Genomic DNA, 20,499 nt, shown 5'->3' with positions numbered 1-20,499 from the left:
TCAACTAACCTGTACCCCTACCTACATGTACACATTACCTCAACTAACCTGTACCCCTATCTACATGTACACATTACCTCCACTAACCTGTACCCCTATCTACATGTACACATTACCACCACTAACCTGTACCCCTACCTACATGTACACATTACCTCAACTAACCTGTACCCCTACCTACATGTACATATGACCTCAATAACCTGTACCCCTACCTACATGTACATATGACCTCAACTAACCTGTACCCCTACCTACATGTACATATGACCTCGGATAAAGCTGTACCCCTACCTACATGTACATATGACCTCAACTAACCTGTACCCCTACCTACATGTACACATTACCTCAACTAACCTGTACCCCTACCTACATGTACATATGACCTCGGATAAAGCTGTACCCCTATCTACATGTACACATTACCTCCACTAACCTGTACCCCTATCTACATATACACATTACCTCCACTAACCTGTACCCCTCCCTACATGTACACATTACCTCAACTAACCTGTACCCCTACCTACATGTACATATGACCTCGGATAAAGCTGTACCCCTATCTACATGTACACATTACCTCCACTAACCTGTACCCCTATCTACATGTACACATTACCTCCACTAACCTGTACCCCTATCTACATATACACATTACCTCCACTAACCTGTACCCCTATCTACATATACACATTACCTCCACTAACCTGTAACCCCGCTTATTGACTAGTTACCAGTTCCCCCTGTATATAGCCTCGATATTGTTATTTTACTGTTTAACTTTTTATTTTACTTTTAACTTTAATTCATTTAGTAAATATTTTCTTAACTTTATTTCTTGAACAGCATAGTTTGTTAAGGTCTTGTAAGTAAGCATTTCAGCTCTACACCTTTTATATTCAGCACATTTGACAAATAAAATTGGATTGGATTTGATAACCTTGAATGCGCTGCAGCTATAGGCCAGTGTAGGCTTGTGGACAGTGCTGAAACGTTAACACATGCTGATGTTTAACTCATTATCCTATCAATCATAATATGGAATTATAGTCACCAACCAGCACAGGCTCAATGACACCATAACTCACACATCACATGACACACACACTGTACACACACTGTACACACACTGTACACACACTATACTCACACTGTACACACACCTTGTGACCTCTACATCTCTATGGTATCTATGGTGGATTGGGTGAGTTACTTACAGCCACAGAATATAGTCTAAATTCAATCCATTATCATTGTATTACATCATACTATTAGCTTCAAATCAAAGGAGAAACCCAAAACTACAAGGAGCGACTTCTCTACGAGGGCGAAAGCGGTGGTCTATTACCTTTTGGGGGTGTCCTCCTCTTCGCCAACTGGCTCGGGCCTCTCACCGAGGGGCGGACTGTTGCTGTGTGACCCGTTGCCATGGCAGCGCTGGTGGTTGCTCTCGCGGGCGATGTCAGAGGCGTTCTGGATGACCAGGTGGTCGTAGGTGCATAGGCCCTGGTCTTCTGCCCCCTGGAGGAACCTCTGGATACTGCAGTCCTCAGTCGGCTGGGACGACAGTCTATGGCGCACACGCTTCCTGGCCAGCCAGCCACGGATCACTGACAGAGGATAGGGGGAAAGAGAGGGGTTAATAACACACAGACACACACAGGGATGCAAGTTGTTGTACCTTTCTGGCAGATGATGATCTTCCTGTGTAGTTGGTGGCAGCGGTCGTTGAGCTGGTCAGCTTGCCAGTACCTCAGAAATACCTTACTGCTGCTCATCTGAGACAGAGAGAGACGGAGAGAGAGAGAGAGAGAGAGAGAGAGAGACACAGAGAGACACAGAGAGACACAGAGAGACACAGAGAGAGGGAAAGAGAGAGACACAGAGAGACACAGAGAGGGAAAGAGAGAGACACAGAGAGACACAGAGAGAGGGAAAGAGAGCGAGAGAGAGAGGGAAAGGGAGAGGGAGAGACACAGAGAGAGGGAAAGAGAGCGAGAGAGAGAGGGAAAGGGAGAGGGAGAAACAGAGGCAGAGCGAAAGAGAGAGACAGATAGAGAGAGAGACAGAAAGAGAGAGAGACAGAGACAGAAAGAGAGAGAAAGAGAGAGAGAGACCGAGAGGGAGAGTGAGCGAGACAGAAACAGAGACAGAGAGGGGGAGAGAGGGAGAGGGAAAGAGGGAGAGAGGGAGAGAGAGTGAGAGACAGATGTATAAAAAAACTAAAACATCTAAACAAGAGGAATTGGTGACATATGGACAACCCATTTTAAAACACTCTACAACATCGTTCAAATTGACACGAACGCAGAACAACGCCAAATTCATGAGAAGTTGAATGGATTAGTAAAAGCTATAAAGGACCATCAAAATCCATTGGATTCCCCAATTACTGACCAGGAGCTCTATAAGAAACTTCAGGCTCTCAAATTTAGAAAAGCATACAGACCTGATTGCATCCTAAATGAGATGCTCAAACTCACGAGTGCAAAATTTCAATTGGCTATATTTAAACAGTTTAATTCGATCCTGAGTGTAGGTTATTTCCCTGACATCTGGAATCAAGGACTCATAACCACAATCTTTAAGGACGCAGAGAAATTTGACCCTAACAATTACAGAGGCATTTGTGTGAACAGTAACCTGGGGAAGGTTTTCTGTAGTATTATAAATCTAAGAGTTCTAAACTTCCTTAATAAGCACAATGTCTTGAGTAAAAGGCAAATTGGATTTATACCAAAACATCGCACAACTGATCATATTTACACCCTACACACCCTGATAGATAAACATGTCCACCAAAATAATATCGAAATATACGCTTGCTTTATCGACTTCCAAAAAGCATTTGATTCTATTTGGCATACAGGACTGTTCTACAAAGTTATTGAAAGTGTTGTAGGGGGTAAAACATATGACATAATTAAATCAATGTATACTGACAATACGTGCAGCATTAACATTGGCAAGAAAAACAGAATTCTTTAACCAGGGGCGGGGCCTTGGGTTGTAATCTGAGCCCTGCACTCTTCAATATTTACATCAACGAATTGGCCACTATTCTAGAAAAATCCTCAGCCCCTGGTGTTAGTCTCCACAATTCAGAAGTGAAATGCCTACTCTTCGCAGATGACCTATGCCTGCTGTCACCCACAGCACATGGCCTACAGCAGAGCCTGGACCTGCTAGAGCAGTCCTGCCAGACCTGGGCCCTGGCATTAAAACCCCAAAAAGACTAAAATAATGATTTTCCAGAGAAGATCCAGATCTCAGGGAATTAGACCAAAGTTCTCAATTGGTACAAAATATATAGAGTACTGCACACACTACAATTACTTAGGTTTAAAAATAAGCTCAACTGGACACCTTAATGAGGCAGTGAATGAACTGAGAGAGAAAGCACGCAGGGCATTCTACGCCATTAGAAGGCAAATTCAAATTGAAATACCCAAATTGAAATTTGGCTAAAACTAATTGAATATGTCATTGAACCAATTGCACTTTATGTCAGCGAGGTTGTGGGGCCCACTTGCAAAGCAAGATTTCATCAAATGGGACAAACACCCCATTGAAACCCTGCATGCAGAGTTCTGTAAGATTATCCTACATGTCCAGAGGAAAACTACAAACAATGCATGCAGGACAGAATTAGGCCAATATCCACTAAAACTAAAAACTAAAAAAAGAGCAATTAAGTTTTGGAAACATCTAAAATACAGTGACCCCCTCTCATATCACTACCAAGCCCTGCAATGCCAAGAGCTGAGCAAAGCAAAGAGTCCCCTCATCCAGCTGGTCCTGGGGCTGAGTTCACAAACCTGTTCTACTAACACAAAGAAGCCTCAGGACCAGAACATCCAATCAATCAGGATAAACCAAATTACAACACAGTCAAAACAAACCTATATTGCTTATTGGGAAACACAAGCACAAACACAAAGCAAAATGCAGTGCTATCTGGCCCTAAATCGACAGTACACTGTGGCTAACTATTTGACCATGGTTACTGATCAAAACCTTAGAAAAACCTTGACAAAGTACAGGCTCAGTGAGCACAGCCTTGCCATTGAGAAGGGTAGACACAGGAAAACCTGGCTCCCTGTAGAGGAAAGGCTGTTCAACCACTGCACAACAGCAGAACCTGGCTCCCCGTAGAGGAAAGGCTGTGCAACCACTGCACAACAGCAGAACCTGGCTCCCTGTAGAGGAAAGGCTGTGCAACCACTGCACCACAGCAGAACCTGGCTCCCCGTAGAGGAAAGGCTGTGCAACCACTGCACAACAGCAGAGCCTGAGACGGAGTTGCATTTCCTGACAAAATGTAAAAAATATAAAAAAATTAGAGAGTGACATTTCCCCAAATTTGAAACCCTCATTCAAGGTTTCAAAGACCTCTCTGATGAGAGTAGGCTACCCGTCCTGTTGGGGGAGGACGCAGAGAGCTGTGGGTTGGCAGCGCACTACATTGCTGCCTGCCATAAGTTGAGGACAGTGTCTGACAGACCAATCAACCTGATCAGGTCCTCTACTGTATGCTTATTGTTATTGTTGAATGTATGGTTATTTTGACCCTTGGTTATTGTTGTTACTGTTGTCCCGTTGACAATTTTGATTCTCATTGTTTTATGTTGTAAATATACAAAATAAGCTTTGGCATTATGTACATTGTTACGTCATGCCAATTAAGCAAATAAAGCAAATTGAATATATAGAGGGGAGAGTGAGAGAGAGAGAGAGAGAGAGAGAGAGAGAGAGAGAGAGAGAGAGAGAGAGAGAGAGACAGAGACAGAGACAGAGACAGAGACAGAGACAGAGAGGGAGAGTGAGCGTGAGAGAGAGAGAGAGAGAGAGAGAGAGAGAGAGAGAGAGAGAGAGAGAGAGAGAGAGGGAGAAAGAGAGACAGGAAGAGAGAGAGAGAGAGAGAGAGAGAGAGAGAGAGAGAGAGAGAGAGAGGGATCAGGTTCAGTCAGTTTAAGGCTATAATGAGTTCACTGTAGTTATGCTGAACAAAAAACAGTTCATATAAGGAAATTATCACCTTGAACAGATAGTTTTCAGTAGTAAGAACCTTAAAAGAGTGCAGATGGCCTCTGATCATTTATAAGGAAATCAGTCATTTGAAATAAATTCATAACGCCCTAATCAATGGATTTCACCTGACTGGTCAGGGGTGTACCCATGGGGTGCCAGGCCCAGCCAATCAGAATGTGTTTTTCCCCAGAAAAACAATCAGGATTACTCCTCAGCACCCACAGTTGAAGAAGCCGGATGTGAGGGTCCTGGGCTGGTTTGGTTACACATGGTCTGCCGTTGTGAGCAGTTTTCCCTCAAAGCTGCGCGCATTCTCAGGCGAGCAGTAGCCTCGAGACTGCCGTGGAGCTAACCGAGCCTGTCCCGGAGCTAACCGAGACTGCCGTGGAGCTAACCGAGACTGTCCCGGAGCTAACCGAGACTGCCGTGGAGCTAACCGAGACTACCGTGGAGCTAACCGAGACTGTCCCGGAGCTAACCGAGACTGTCCCGGAGCTAACCGAGACTGTCCCGGAGCTAACCGAGACTGCGTGGAGATTTTGTTGGCGGCAGAATGCATCTTAGTAGGATTCTATTGCATTGACATGCACATTGACACGAACAACTCAACTGTACTCTACACAGACCGGTGCTGCATAACCAATCAGAGCTGCAGTAGACCTATATGCAAATAGACCATTGCCATTTATGGATCTGTATGGATCTTTTTTTCTTTCTCTCGGAGGACCTGAGCCCTAGGACCATGCCTCAGGACTACCTGGCCTGATGACTCCTTGCTGTCCTCAGTCCACCTGGTCGTGCTGCTGCTCCAGTTTCAACAGTTCTGCCTGCGGCTATGGAAACCTGGCCTGTTCACGGGACGTGCTACCTGTCACAGACCTGCTGTTTTCAACTATCTAGAGACAGCAGGAGTGGTAGAGATACTCTTAATGATCGGCTATGAAAAGCCAACTGACATTTACTCCTGAGGTGCTGACCTGTTGCACCCTCGACAACCACTGTGATTATTATTATTTGACCCTGCTGGTCATCTGTGAACATTTGAACATCTTGGCCATGTTCTGTTATAATCTCCACCGGGCACAGCCAGAAGAGGACTGACCACCCCTCATAGCCTGGTTCCTCTCTAGGTTTCTTCCTAGGTTTTGGCCTTTCTAGGGAGTTTTTCCTAGCCACCGTGCTTCTACAGCTGCATTGCTTGCTGTTTGGGGTTTTAGGCTGGGGTTCTGTACAGCACTTTGTGACATCAGATGATGTAAGAAGGGCTTTATAAATACATTTGATTTGATCTGTGACATTTATTTTGAACTGGACTGTATTCACAGCAGTAGCGGTCATGAGTAGATGCGCTTGTTTTGAGATCAAAGCCAGAGCTGCATGTAGCCATGTGTTCATATCCTTTTCTAGTTAGTGAGTTATTAACCCAGATATAGATCATTTGTAGTCAGCAAAGGGGAGTGATTGCTTCCTACAAGAGCACAAAAGTGTGTAGTTACCCTCTTCCTGGGGCGTGATGTAAGGGTTGGCTTGTCCCACCTAGGACAGGTGCACAGGCCATGGGATAGACATGCTCCCACACACCCAGACTATTAATTCCTATATATACCACTTTGCAGAAATGTGTGTGTGGGCCTGGGTGTGTGTGTGACAAAGTGTCTGGGAGGCGTGTGTGTGTGTGTGTGTGTGTGTGTGTGTGTGTGTGTGTGTGTGTGTGTGTGTGTGTGTGTGTGTGTGTGTGTGTGTGTGTGTGTGTGTGTGTGTGAGTGAGTGAGTGAGTGAGTGAGTGAGTGAGTGAGTGAGTGAGAGAGTGCTAGAGAGCCGGGAGGCGCCGTGAACCCCAGAGGTCACACACACTCAGACACAACAGTCTAGGAGACAGGGGGGAGGTGTCATGGCCCGCTCCAGACTGAAGCTTGATGTGTGTGTGTCTCTCTCTAAGGGGTTGATTTAGTGGCAGCTGTAATAATAATACATTTAATCAGAAGTTCATGGGATTTCAAAATATTCCTCTTCCCATCTTCTGTGCAGACAGACAGACAGACAGACAGACAGACAGACAGACAGACAGACAGACAGACAGACAGACAGACTAGGGAAGCAGAGACAGCACCACACACCTGCCATCCTTGGAGTTTGCACTGCTGCAGAACAAAGCAACATTTCTCCTCTGATGAAAGCTTCTTCTTGTCAGCTAGAGTGGTGTCCACTAGGTCTCTGTACCTAAGACATACACAGGACAGAAACCATCAGCACACAGCAAGTACACATCTCATTACATTGGATCAATACATGCATTACATCAAATACAATCACATTTCATTGGTCACATACACATGGTTAGCAGATGTCATTGGTCACATACACATGGTTAGCAGATGTCATTGGTCACATACACATGGTTAGCAGATGTTATTGGTCACATACACATGGTTAGCAGATGTTATTGGTCACATACACATGGTTAGCAGATGTTATTGGTCACATACACATGGTTAGCAGATGTTATTGGTCACATACACATGGTTAGCAGATGTTATTGGTCACATACACATGGTTAGCAAATGTTATCGCGAGTGTAGCGAAATTCTTATGCTTCTAGAACCAGCAGTGCAGCAGTATCTAACAGGTAATATCTAACAATTCCACAACAAAACCTAATATCTAACAAATTCCACAACAAAAGCTAATACCTAACAAATTTCACAACAAAACCTAATATCTAAAAATTCCACAACAAATCTAATATCTAACAAATTCCACAGCAAAACCTAATATCTAAGAATTCGCCTAATGGCATCGCTTAATGGTAAGGCTCGGATTGGGGCTGGTGATGGCACAGTCTGCCCCTAGATTTGTGTCTCAGGCAGGTTATGAAGACCAGAACCACATATAGAAACTTTTCAGTTCTGGTGGGGCCTCTCGGATGACCCGCCCATTCAGAAACTAGAGGGGTCATAGGTTAGTGGGGGTCAAAAGGCGGGCCAGCTCTGCAGCATCTGTTCCTATTGGTGTTGCCAGGGGCAACCACTGCTGTGAGAGGTCAGTTGGAAGAGGGGGAGGGATTGTTTTGGTCGAAGAGGAGAGGGACAGAGTGGGTCAGCTCTATATTGTGTTGTTAGAGACAGCCTTTGATCATTTGTGTTTGGGTGGAGAGAACACTGGTAAGGGATGTGTGGACAACTTTAACAACATGAATAACATACAGTATATTAACATAGCTTGATTCATGTGGGAGATTTTAAGAGAATAACTTGCGGGTTGAGTAATTTGTGGGGCCTTATGTCATTGGAAAAGCCAATTAAAAGGGTTGACATTCCCATTCTTCAGTTGACCAACAGATGTGCGGTGATCATACTAGCAATAAACAAGCTGTTATGCATTCTTTAGAGTCAGATAGTTACCCATATACACTTCTCTCTAAAGTTAGGATGCCGTGAAGGTAGGGTCAGCTCATCCCAGATCTGTGGTTAAGGTTGACTTCTCCCCGGAGTACATTATCCAGGTGGGTGCTGTACACTAGTGTATGCCCTAAGGTCTAATAACACACTCATAGTAGCCTTTATCCAATTACAGTTAGACTTCTCTGTGTGATCTGAACTTCCTCTGTTTCGCCGCCAGCTGACGTGTGACCCAGAGTGCAGACAGACAAGCTGTCCCTGTGTGATGATGTCACAGAGTGTCCCTGTTAAATGAGGCAAACCTAATGAGCAGATGGTCGGAGACATAAACCACTCGTATTGTCAAAGTGTGTGTGTGAACTGTGTGTGTCTGTGTTAGTGGCGTAAGGGGGTTTAGAGTAGTCTGGAGAAGTCCAGACAAAGCTGTACTTTGTTTCTGTGTATGTGTTCATGTGTGTGTGCGTGCATGTTTGTGTTGGTGTGCATATTTCAGTGTGTGCAAAATATTTTTGAATTAGAGGAGTGGGTTCTCTCTGAACTCTCCCTAACAATCTCTATGTAAGCTAACGTCCAGGCCCACATACAGCACTACGGTGTCCCCCAGGACTCATAAAACACAAAGGACCTCTGTAAACCCACAACCTCACCTGTGCGGCTATGAACACTATCAATGGCCCCCAATTTTACAAGACTGAGGAGGGCTGTGTTGTATGGAGTCAACTAGGTTGAAATCGTACCTCTGATATGAGTTTAAATAGGGGGCAGAGGGGGTCTGGGGGGGGCCCAACTTGACCAGGGGCCCATCAGTTGCCCCCAAACACTGAGTGTCATAAATTAAATAAAAGCAGGATGGTGATGTCTGTACTCGAACCCACGCTAACCCACTCTAACCCACTCTAACCCTCTCTAACCCACTCTAACCCACTCTAACCCTCTCTAACCCACTCTAACCCTCTCTAACCCTCTCTAACCCACTCTAACCCACTCTAACCCTCTCTAACCCTCTCTAACCCACTCTAACCCACTCTAACCCTCTCTAACCCACTCTAACCCTCTCTAACCCACTCTAACCCTCTCTAAAGCCCTAATGGCTGATCACATTCATCACATTCATCACATGATATCAGTGTAGCTTACAGGCTTGCTAACTAGCCAAGGGTTCTTCATCCACAGTGAGTTCCGTTGGAATTTAAAGGCATTGGTCACTGATTACACAAAAGAGACAATTCCTTCAACCTCAAGACTTGGTTTTTGCTCTGACATACACTGTCAACAGTGGGACCTTATATAGACAGGTGTGTGACTTTCCAAATCATGTCCAATCAATTAAATTTACCACAGGTGAACTCCAAACAAGTTGCAGAAACATCTCAAGGATGATCAATGGAAACAGGATACATCTGAGCTCAATTTCAAGTCTCATAGCAAAGGGACTGAATAGTTATGTAAATAAGGTATTTCTGTTTTTTGTTTTTGTATACATTTGCTTTTGATTGTGGTTTCACCCAGAAACCTTAGAAGAAATAAGTATATATTGACTACAGTAAATCCAATAATAGCAACTTTACTTCCACAATCCAATAACTGACTCCTGACCTGAAGGACATCAGAAATCAATAAAAGGGGGCAGGTTTACAAGAGTGCAAAGTTCAAGTGGTATTATCTGACCTTACACAGTGCTGGAATATAAACCTGTCCACAAAAAACATACTGTATCAGAAATGATAAATAAAAGCAACAATAAAATAGATTAAACCATAAATCAATGCAGCTGAGCAGTCCATACTAATGCAATTGAGATATCTGAAGTCTGCATTGTATTCCACCTCCTTGATTAACCTCCCTCCCTGTATCCATTCATTCATTCTAAACGTCTGTTTGTTGAGAACCGGGGGTGGAACAAAAAGAAAGAGAGAGAGAGAAGAAGAATGGCACAGGTCAGGGTGAATGGACTTGGAGTATAAACGCATGTGCGCACAGAAAAATACACAAAAATGTGCACGGCTGCATGCATGCACAAATGCACATACACACAAACATACCAAATGTACACATACACACATACACACAAACATACACAATGTACACATACACACATACACACAAACACACAAAATGTACACATACACACATACACACATACACACAAAATGTACACATACAGCGCCTTCGGAAAGTATTCATAACCTTTGACCACATTTTGTTCTTTTACAGCCTTATTCTTGAATAGATTAAATCTTTTTTTACCTCAGCAATCTACACAAAATACCCCATAATGACAAAGTGGAAACAGGGTTTCATTTTTTTGCAAATGTATACAAAAACAAAAAACAGAAAAACCTTATTTACATAACTATTCAGACCCTTTGCTATGAGACTTGAAATTGAGCTCAGATGTATCCTGTTTCCATTGATCATCCTTGAGATGTTTCTGCAACTTGTTTGGAGTTCACCTGTGGTAAATTTAATTGATTGGATATGATTTGGAAAGTCACACACCTCTCTATATAAGGTCCCACTGTTGACAGTGTATGTCAGAGCAAAAACCAAGTCTTGAGTTTGAAGGAATTGTCCGTAGAGCTCCGAGACAGGATTGTGTTGAGGCACAGATCTGGGGAAGGGTACCAAAACATTTCTGCAGCATTGAAGGTCCCCAAGAACACAGTGACCTCCATTATTCTTAAATGGAACAAGTTTGGAAACACCAAGACTCTTCCTAGAGCTGGCCACCCAGCAAACTGAACAATTGGGGAGAAGGGCCTTTGTCAGGGAGATGATCAAGAACCTGACAGTCACTTTGACAGAGCTCTAGAGTTCCTCTGTGGAGATGGGAGAACCTTCCAGAAGGACAACAATCTCTGCAGCACTCCTCCAATCAGGCCTTTATGGTAGAGTGGCCAGGCAGAAGCCACTCATCAGTTAAAAGCACATGACAGCCCACTTGGAGTTTTCCAAAAGACACCTAAAGACTCTCAGACCATGAGAAACAAGATTCTCTGGGTCTGATGAAACCAAGATGGAACTCTCTGGCCTGAATGCCAAGCGTTACATCTGGAGGAAACCTGGCATCATCCCTACAGTGAAGCATGGTGGTGGTAGCATCATGCTTTGGGGATGTTTTTCAACGTCAGGGACTGGGAGACTTGCCGTGATCAAGGGAAAGATGACCAGAGCAAAGTACAGAGAGATCCTTGATGAAAATCTGCTCCAGAGTGCTCAGGACCTCAGACTGGGGCGAAGGTTTACCTTCCAACAGGACAACAGCCATAAGCACAAAGCCAAGACAATGCAGGAGTGGCTTCGGGACAAGTCTCTGAATGTTCTTGAGTGGCCAAGCCAGAGCCCGGACTTGAACCTGATTGAACATTTCTGGAGAGACCTGAAAATAGCTGTGCAGCAACACTCCCCATCCAACATGACAGAGCTTGAAAGGATTTGCAGAGAGGAATGTGAGAAACTCCCCAAATACAGGTGTGCCAAGCTTGTAGCGTCATACCCAAGAAGACTCAAGGCTGTAATCACTGCCAAAAGGTGCTACAACAAAGTACTGAGTAAATGGTCTGAATACTTATGTAAATGTGATATTTCAGTTTTATTTTTAATGCATTTGCAAAAATGTCTATAATCTGTTTTTTCTTTGTCATTATGGGGTATTGTGTGTAGATTGATGAGGAAAAAAACAATTTAATACATTTTAGAATAAAGATGTAACGTAACAAAATGTGGAAAAAGTCAAGGGATCTTGAATAATTTCTGAATGAACTGTGCTCACATCCTCATGGACTCACATCCTTACATCCATCTGCAAAGACACAGACACAAAACTTGTTCAAAAAGCAAAGCTCAACAGGAGGAGCCTCATAATGAGGTCTTAAAGTTTCCTAGCTGACTCAATTCTGACGTTTCCAAATGTGTTTTGAAAATGGTATCATCCCTTCAACTGGGTACAAAGTTTTCATTAAACCAATCCCAAAGTCATCAAAGAATGATCCAGGGGTCTCATTAAATTACAAACGCATCAGCATTATTAGCACAGTCCGCATGTTATACTCTGGGATGCTAAACAACAGGTTGACTCAGTATTTGGTCATGTCAGAATTACTTGTACATGAGCAGATTGGGTTTCATTAAACATGCCTTGTATAGATTTACACTGCACTCAGAAAGTATTCACACCCCTTGACTTTTTCCACATTTTGTTGTGTTACAGCCTGAATTTAAAATAGATTCAATTTATGGCAAGCCTAAATAAGTTCAGGAGTAAAAATGTGCTTAACAAGTAACGTAATACGTTGCATCGACTGACTCTGTGTCCAGTAATAGTGTTAAGGATTTGCCCCTATTTAAAAAAAATAATCTTTGCCTAAAATGACATACTCAAATCTAACTGCCGGTAGCTCAGGCCCTGAAGCAAGGATATGCATATTCTTGGTACCATTTGAAAGGAAACACTTTGAAGTTTATGGAAATGTGAAAGGAATGTAGGAGAATATAACACATTAGATCTGGTAAAAGATAATACCAAGAAAAAAACAACCGTTCTTTTGTAAAATTTTTACCATCATCTTTGAAATGCAAGAGAAAGGCCATAATGTATTATTCCAGCCCAGGTACAATTTAGATTTTGGCCACTAGATGGCAGCAGTGTATGTCTAAAGTTTTAGACTGATCCAATGAACCATTTCTGCCCAAATGTGCCTAATTTGTTAATTAATAACTGTTCATGTTCAAAATTGTGCACTCTCCTTAAACAATAGCATGGTATTTTTTCACTGTAATAGCTACTGTAAATTGGACAGTGCCGTTAGATTAACACGAATGTAATCTTTCTGACAATATCAGATATGTCTATGTTCTGGTAAATTTTGTTGTTACTTACAACCTCATGCTAATCGCATTAGCCTACGTAAGGTCAACCGTCATGCAGGGGACCCGCTGATCCCAAATAAGTTCTCAACATGATTTTTTTAATGACTACCTCATCTGTGAACCACACACATATATGTATGTAAGGTACCTCAGTAGAGATGTGAATTTCAACCACATTCAACCACAAAGACCAGGGAGTTTTTCCAAAGGCTCGCAAGTAAAGGGAAAGGGGAAGAGAAGGGCACCTATTGGTAGATGGGTAAAAAAGCAAACATTCAATATCCCTATGATCATGGTGAAGTTATTAACTACACTTTGGATGGTGTATCAATACACCCAGTCACTACAAAGATACAGGCATCCTTCCTAACTCAGTTGCCGGAGAGAAAGAAAGACACTCAGGGATTTTACCATGAGGCCAATGGTGACTTTAAAACAGTAACATGGCTGTGATAGGAGAAAACTGATGATCGATCAACAACATTATAGTTACTCCACAAAACTAACCTAATTGACAGAGTGAAAAGAAGGAAGCCTGCGTAGAATAAAAATAATCCAAAACATGCATCCTGTTTCCAAAAATGCACTAAAGTAATACTGCAAGAAATGTGGCAAAGCAAATTAACTTTTTGTCCTGAATACAAAGTGTTTTGTTTGGGGCAAATCCAATACAACACATTATTGAGTACTGTGCTCCATTTTTTCAAGCATAGTGGTGGCTGCATCATGTTATGGGTATGCTTGTAATCGTTGAGGAGTTTTTCAGGATAAAAAATGGAATGGAGCTTATCACAGGCAAAATCCTAGAGGAAAACTTGGTTCAGTCTGCTTTCCACCAGACACTGGGAGATTAATTCACCTTTTAGCAGGACAACAACCTAAATTAAAAGGCCAAATCTACACTGGAGTTGGTTACCAAGAAGACAGTGAATGTTCTTGAGTGTACGAGTTACAGTTTTGACTTAAATCTTCATGAAAATCTATTGCAAGACTTGGAAATGGTTGTCTAGCAACAATCAACTGTCACGCCTGCTCCCGCTGTCCCGCTCCGGCGCTTGACGTAGCCGGTCTACTAACCACCGGTCCTGGCAACCCACATTACGCGTTCATGTCAACCATCATTATGCACACCTGCATCCCATCTTTATGCACACCTGAACTTCAACATTATCATGATTACTTCCCCTTTATTTAGCCCTCAGTAGCCTGTCTTCAGGCAGTATTGGTTTTGTTTCCGTTCAGTAAGCTTGTCCTGTTTTGAATATTCTTCATGTTTCTTATTATGAAACTCACCTTCTGCACCTGCTTCCTGACTCCTAGTGTATACATTATATCAACAACCAATTTGACAGAGTTTGATTACATTTGAAAAGAATGATGGGAAAATATTGTACAATCCAGGATGTGGATAGCTACCCAGAAAGACTCACAGCTGTAATCGCTGCCTAAGGTGATTCGAGCATGTATTGACTCAGGTGTGTGAATACTTACGTAAATGAGATATTTCTGAATTGAATTTTCAATACATTTTCAAAAATGTCATAAAACATGTTTTCACTTTGTCATTATGAGGTATTGTGTGTAGATGGGTGAGAAAAATAATCAATTGAATCCATCTTTAATTCAGTCTGTTACACAACACAATGTGTCAATGGGTATAACACTTTCTGAAGGCCCTGTAAACTGTATCCACTGTGATTAGAGCCACACTACAAGAATGTAAACCTACATATGTTTTGTTGATTTCCAAAAGGCCTTTGATTGGGTAAATAGAGATCTTCTTGCTTTTAAATGTATAAATGCTGGAGTGGATGCAATTAAATCTCTATGTAGAGGTCCAGTCTCCTGTATACAGGTAAATTAGTTGAAGAATGGATGGTTTCTGTTTAAAGTGAAACAAGGAAGTGTGCTTTCCAAAACTTTGTTTGCCCTTTTGGTGAAGCAAATCAAGCACGCTAACCTAGGAGTTAAATTATATGACACGACCCTGGGGATACGATTGTATGCAGATTATGTTGTCATCCTTGCAGAGAGTGAGTTTGATCGGCAAGGTATGTTGAACACTGTCAATCTCTGGAGAACACTGTCAAAATGGAGATGAATGATTAACCAAGGTAAACCCAGGTAAAACCCAGATTAAGAGTAAACTAAGAAGTATGCATACCTCGCCTACGGAGAGCATGATCACACAGATTTTTTATTTGATTTTGTAATTTTGGAACAATGCCCCTAAACTACACTTGCTCATATACGAACACCTTCCTAATATTGAGTTGCACCCTCTCAGAACAGCCTCAATTTTCGGGGCATGGGTTCTACAAGGTGTCGAAAGCGTTCCACAGGGATGCTGGCCCATGTTGACTCCAATGCTTCCCACAGTTGTGTCAAGTTGGCTGGATGTTCTTTGGGTGGTGGACCATTCTTGATACACACAGGAAACTGTTGAGCATGAAAAACCCAGCAGTGTTGCAGTTCTTGACTCAAACCGGTGAGCCTGGCACCTACTACCATACCCCGTTCAAAGGCACTTAAATCTTTTGTCTTGCCCATTCACCATCTGAATGGCACAGATACACAATCCATGTCTCAATTGTCTCAAGGCTTAAAAATCCTTCTTTAGCTTGTCTCCTCCCATTCATCTACGCTGATTGAAGTGGATTTAATAAGTGACATCATTAAGGGATCATAGCTTCCACCTGGATTCACCTGGTCAGTCTATTTCATGGAAAGATCAGGTGTTAATCATGTTTTGTACCCTCCGTGTGAGGAGGGTGTAAAGACCTATAACAGATTGTGCAGGTAGAGCATTGGGGTCATCTTAAAATCTGTAAAGACCTTGGCTATCGTACATATTCATAGCTCTATAATTCATGTAAGTGTCCTATTCTGAACTCCTGAAATCTGGGGTTTGAAAGAATACAAAACAGCAAACTCTTTCAGAATAGAGCCATACAATGTTTTCTGGGAGTGCATAAGTTTCCCCCAAGCCTAGCTATTGAAGGAGACATGGGTTGTAGCCCTGTGAAGTAAGACAGAGGGGTGAAATGATGAGGTTATGGAACCGTCTTATCAATATGCCAGAATAACAAAAAAGGTTTTCAACTGGGATAAAACACACAATTACAATTACTCAATGCCACCCACACACAATGCCATTTCAGGAAGCTGATCTACAACACATATTTAGAAATATGTTATGATGCAATGTCAATATGATCAAACATATTGTAAGTTAACCTTTAACCACAAAGAAAAATGGTTCAATGATATATGGCTTAAACTGCAGGTATATATGGGGCAGCAGGTAGCCTAGTGGTTAAAAGCATTGGGCCATTAACTGAAAGACCGCTGGTTCAAATCCCTGAGCTGACTAGGTGACAAAATGATGGATAATCATGAATGGATTGTGAATAATGATGAGTAGTTAGGCGTAAAAGGGCGCAACAATCACACCGCCCAAAAATGCTACCCTCCCCTGTTATTGGTAATGATGAGGTTTGCATGTTTTTTTAAGCCTTTGAACAGCATCTCACTCATCATTATTCATGAATTTGTCTTAATCATGGCATTATCCTTAATGATGACAAGCATACCCATAACATGATGCAGCCACCACTAGGCTTGAAAATATGGAAAATGGTACTCAGTAATGTGTTGTATTGGATTTGCCCCAAACATAGCACATTGTATTCAGGACAAAAAGTGAATGGCAATGCCACATTTTAAGCAGGATCATTTTAGTGACTTGTTGCAAACTGGATGCATGTTTTGGAATATTTATATTCTCTGTCAATTAGGTTAGTATTGTGGAATAGCTACATTGCTGTTGATCCATCCTCAGTTTTATCCTATAACAGCCATTCAACTTGGTAACTGTTTTAAAGTCACCATTGGCCTCATGGTGAAATCCCTGTGCGGTTTGCTTCCTCTCTGGCGCCTCAGTCAGGACGGACACCTGTATCTTTGAAGTGACTGGGTGTATTGATACACAATTCAAAGTGTAATTAATAACTTCACCATGCTCAATGGTATATTCAATGTCCACTTTTTTTCTACCAATTGGTGCCCTTCTTTGCGAGGCATTGGAAAACCTCCCTGGTCTTTGTGGTTGAATCTGTGTTTGACTGTTTTCTTGACTGAGGGACCTTACAGTTAATTATATGTTTGGGGTACAGAGATGAGGTAGTCATTCAAAAATCATGTTAAACACTATTATTGCACACAGAGTGAATCCATGCAACGTATTATGCGACCTGAATGAATCGTAAATTAGGATGTGACAAAGTTACAGAGGGCACAAATATAGTACCCACCCAAAAATGCTAACCTTGTAATGGTGAGAGGTTAGTATGTCTTGGGGGTATGATAATCATTATTCAGGATTCATTCAGGACTGTTCCATAATCATGGTAGCATCCACATCAATCTAGAAGTGTTTAGAAACATATTATATTCTTATTTACAATAAAAGTGACTCCAAAATAACACAATACATTGTTAACCGTTTATTTTTATGGTGCACAAATCTGAAACAGACAGGCAGACAGATACAGACAGACACTGAAACAGACAGAAAGATAGACAGACACACAAACAGACACATAAACAGTCACAGAAACAAACAGTCACAGAAACAGACAGAAAGATAGACAGACACAGAAAAAGACACCGAAACAGTCATAGAAACAGACAGAAAGATAGACAGACACAGAAAAAGACACAGAAACAGTCACAGAAACAAACTGTCACAGAAACAGACAGAAAAAGAAACAGACAGACACAGAAACAGTCACAGAAACAAACAGTCACAGAAACAGACAGTAACAGAAACAAACAGACAGAGAAACAGACAGACACAGAAACAGACAGACACAGAAACAGACAGACACAGTCACAGAAACAGATAGAAACAGAAACAGACAGTCACAGAAACAGACAGACAGAAACAAACAGACTCAGACAGACAGACACAGAAACAGCATCAGACAGACAGAAACAGACAGTCACAGAAACAGACAGACACAGAAACAGACTTACAGAAACAGACAGAAACAGAAACAGACTTACAGAAACAGACAGACAGACATAAACAGACAGACAGAAACAAACAGACTCAGACAGACAGACACAGAAACAGACAGACACAGACAGAAACAGAATGACGAATAACATATTGCACACAGGTTATTCTGAGCCAAACTCTACAAAGGTAATGCAAATTGGCCTGGCACTCAGACAAGCAGCCAAAGGCTAGTACATTACCATCACAATTAGTCTGACCAACTGCCAACGCACACACCAGACACCAACGCGCAAACACACACACCAGACACCAAACACACACACCAGACACCAAACACACACACCAGACACCAACGCGCAAACACACACACCCAAGCGCCAGACAACCCAACCTCACCAGGGGACTAGCACCACTTTGTGATGCTAACCTCACCGTCGACAATACGCCCAATCTACCCACACACACACACACACACACACACACACACACACACACACACACACACACACACACACACACACACACACACACACACACACACACACACACACACACACACACACACACACACACACACACACACCTCTCTACCAGGAATAATTCAATTACAACTCTGTCAACAACAGATTAGACTCTCCACTGGGCCTCCATCGAAACAACTATGGCGGAAGAGTAGAGACTGGCTGTATCCAGATCTGTCTATTATCCACCAACCACAACCATCTGCTTCCTGTCTTTATGTTGTCCCTCACCTCAGATCTGTCTATTATCCACCAACCACAACCATCTGCTTCCTGTCTTTATGTTGTCCCTCACTTCAGATCTGTCTATTATCCACCAACCACAACCATCTGCTTCCTGTCTTTATGTTGTCCCTCACCTCAGATCTGTCTATTATCCACCAACCACAACCATCTGCTTCCTGTCTTTATGTTGTCCCTCACTTCAGATCTGTCTATTATCCACCAACCACAACCATCTGCTTCCTGTCTTTATGTTGTCCCTCACTTCAGATCTGTCTATTATCCACCAACCACAACCATCTGCTTCCTGTCTTTATGTTGTCCCTCACTTCAGATCTGTCTATTATCCACCAACCACAACCATCTGCTTCCTGTCTTTATGTTGTCCCTCACTTCAGATCTGTCTATTATCCACCAACCACAACCATCTGCTTCCTGTCTTTATGTTGTCCCTCACTTTAGATCTGTCTATTATCCACCAACCACAACCATCTGCTTCCTGTCTTTATGTTGTCCCTCACCTCAGATCTGTCTATTATCCACCAACCACAACCATCTGCTTCCTGTCTTTATGTTGTCCCTCACTTCAGATCTGTCTATTATCCACCAACCACAACCATCTGCTTCCTGTCTTTATGTTGTCCCTCACCTCAGATCTGTCTATTATCCACCAACCACAACCATCTGCTTCCTGTCTTTATGTTGTCCCTCACCTCAGATCTGTCTATTATCCACCAACCACAACCATCTGCTTCCTGTCTTTATGTTGTCCCTCACCTCAGATCTGTCTGTTATCCACCAACCACAACCATCTGCTTCCTGTCTTTATGTTGTCCCTCACTTCAGATCTGTCTGTTATTCACCAACCACAACCATCTGCTTTCTGTCTTTATGTTGTCCCTCACTTCAGATCTGTCTATTATCCACCAACCACAACCATCTGCTTCCTGTCTTTATGTTGTCCCTCACTTCAGATCTGTCTGTTATCCACCAACCACAACCATCTGCTTCCTGTCTTTATGTTGTCCCTCACTTCAGATCTGTCTATTATCCACCAACCACAACCATCTGCTTCCTGTCTTTATGTTGTCCCTCACTTCAGATCTGTCTATTATCCACCAACCACAACCATCTGCTTCCTGTCTTTATGTTGTCCCTCACTTCAGATCTGTCTATTATCCACCAACCACAACCATCTGCTTCCTGTCTTTATGTTGTCCCTCACCTCAGATCTGTCTGTTATCCACCAACCACAACCATCTGCTTCCTGTCTTTATGTTGTCCCTCACTTCAGATCTGTCTATTATCCACCAACCACAACCATCTGCTTCCTGTCTTTATGTTGTCCCTCACCTCAGATCTGTCTATTATCCACCAACCACAACCATCTGCTTCCTGTCTTTATGTTGTCCCTCACTTCAGATCTGTC

General features: G+C 42.6%; 1 protein-coding gene across 1 annotated transcript in view; it reads right to left on the bottom strand.

Moving 5' to 3' along the window:
• Positions 1-20,499, bottom strand: part of LOC139386032 (unconventional myosin-XVI-like) — a 157,265-nt gene that overhangs the window by 45,282 nt on the left and 91,484 nt on the right. Inside the window, exons 13-15 of the mRNA XM_071131432.1 lie at positions 7,155-7,257; positions 1,688-1,784; positions 1,355-1,616 (exon numbers count right to left, since the gene is read on the bottom strand). Coding sequence (XP_070987533.1) covers positions 1,355-1,616; positions 1,688-1,784; positions 7,155-7,257 — 462 coding nt within the window. The remainder of the gene's footprint in view (positions 1-1,354; positions 1,617-1,687; positions 1,785-7,154; positions 7,258-20,499) is intronic.

The sequence above is a fragment of the Oncorhynchus clarkii genome, chromosome 3, assembly GCF_045791955.1.
Source record: "Oncorhynchus clarkii lewisi isolate Uvic-CL-2024 chromosome 3, UVic_Ocla_1.0, whole genome shotgun sequence".
Taxonomy (NCBI): domain Eukaryota; kingdom Metazoa; phylum Chordata; class Actinopteri; order Salmoniformes; family Salmonidae; genus Oncorhynchus; species Oncorhynchus clarkii.
This window is presented reverse-complemented; position numbering and strand designations above follow the sequence as displayed.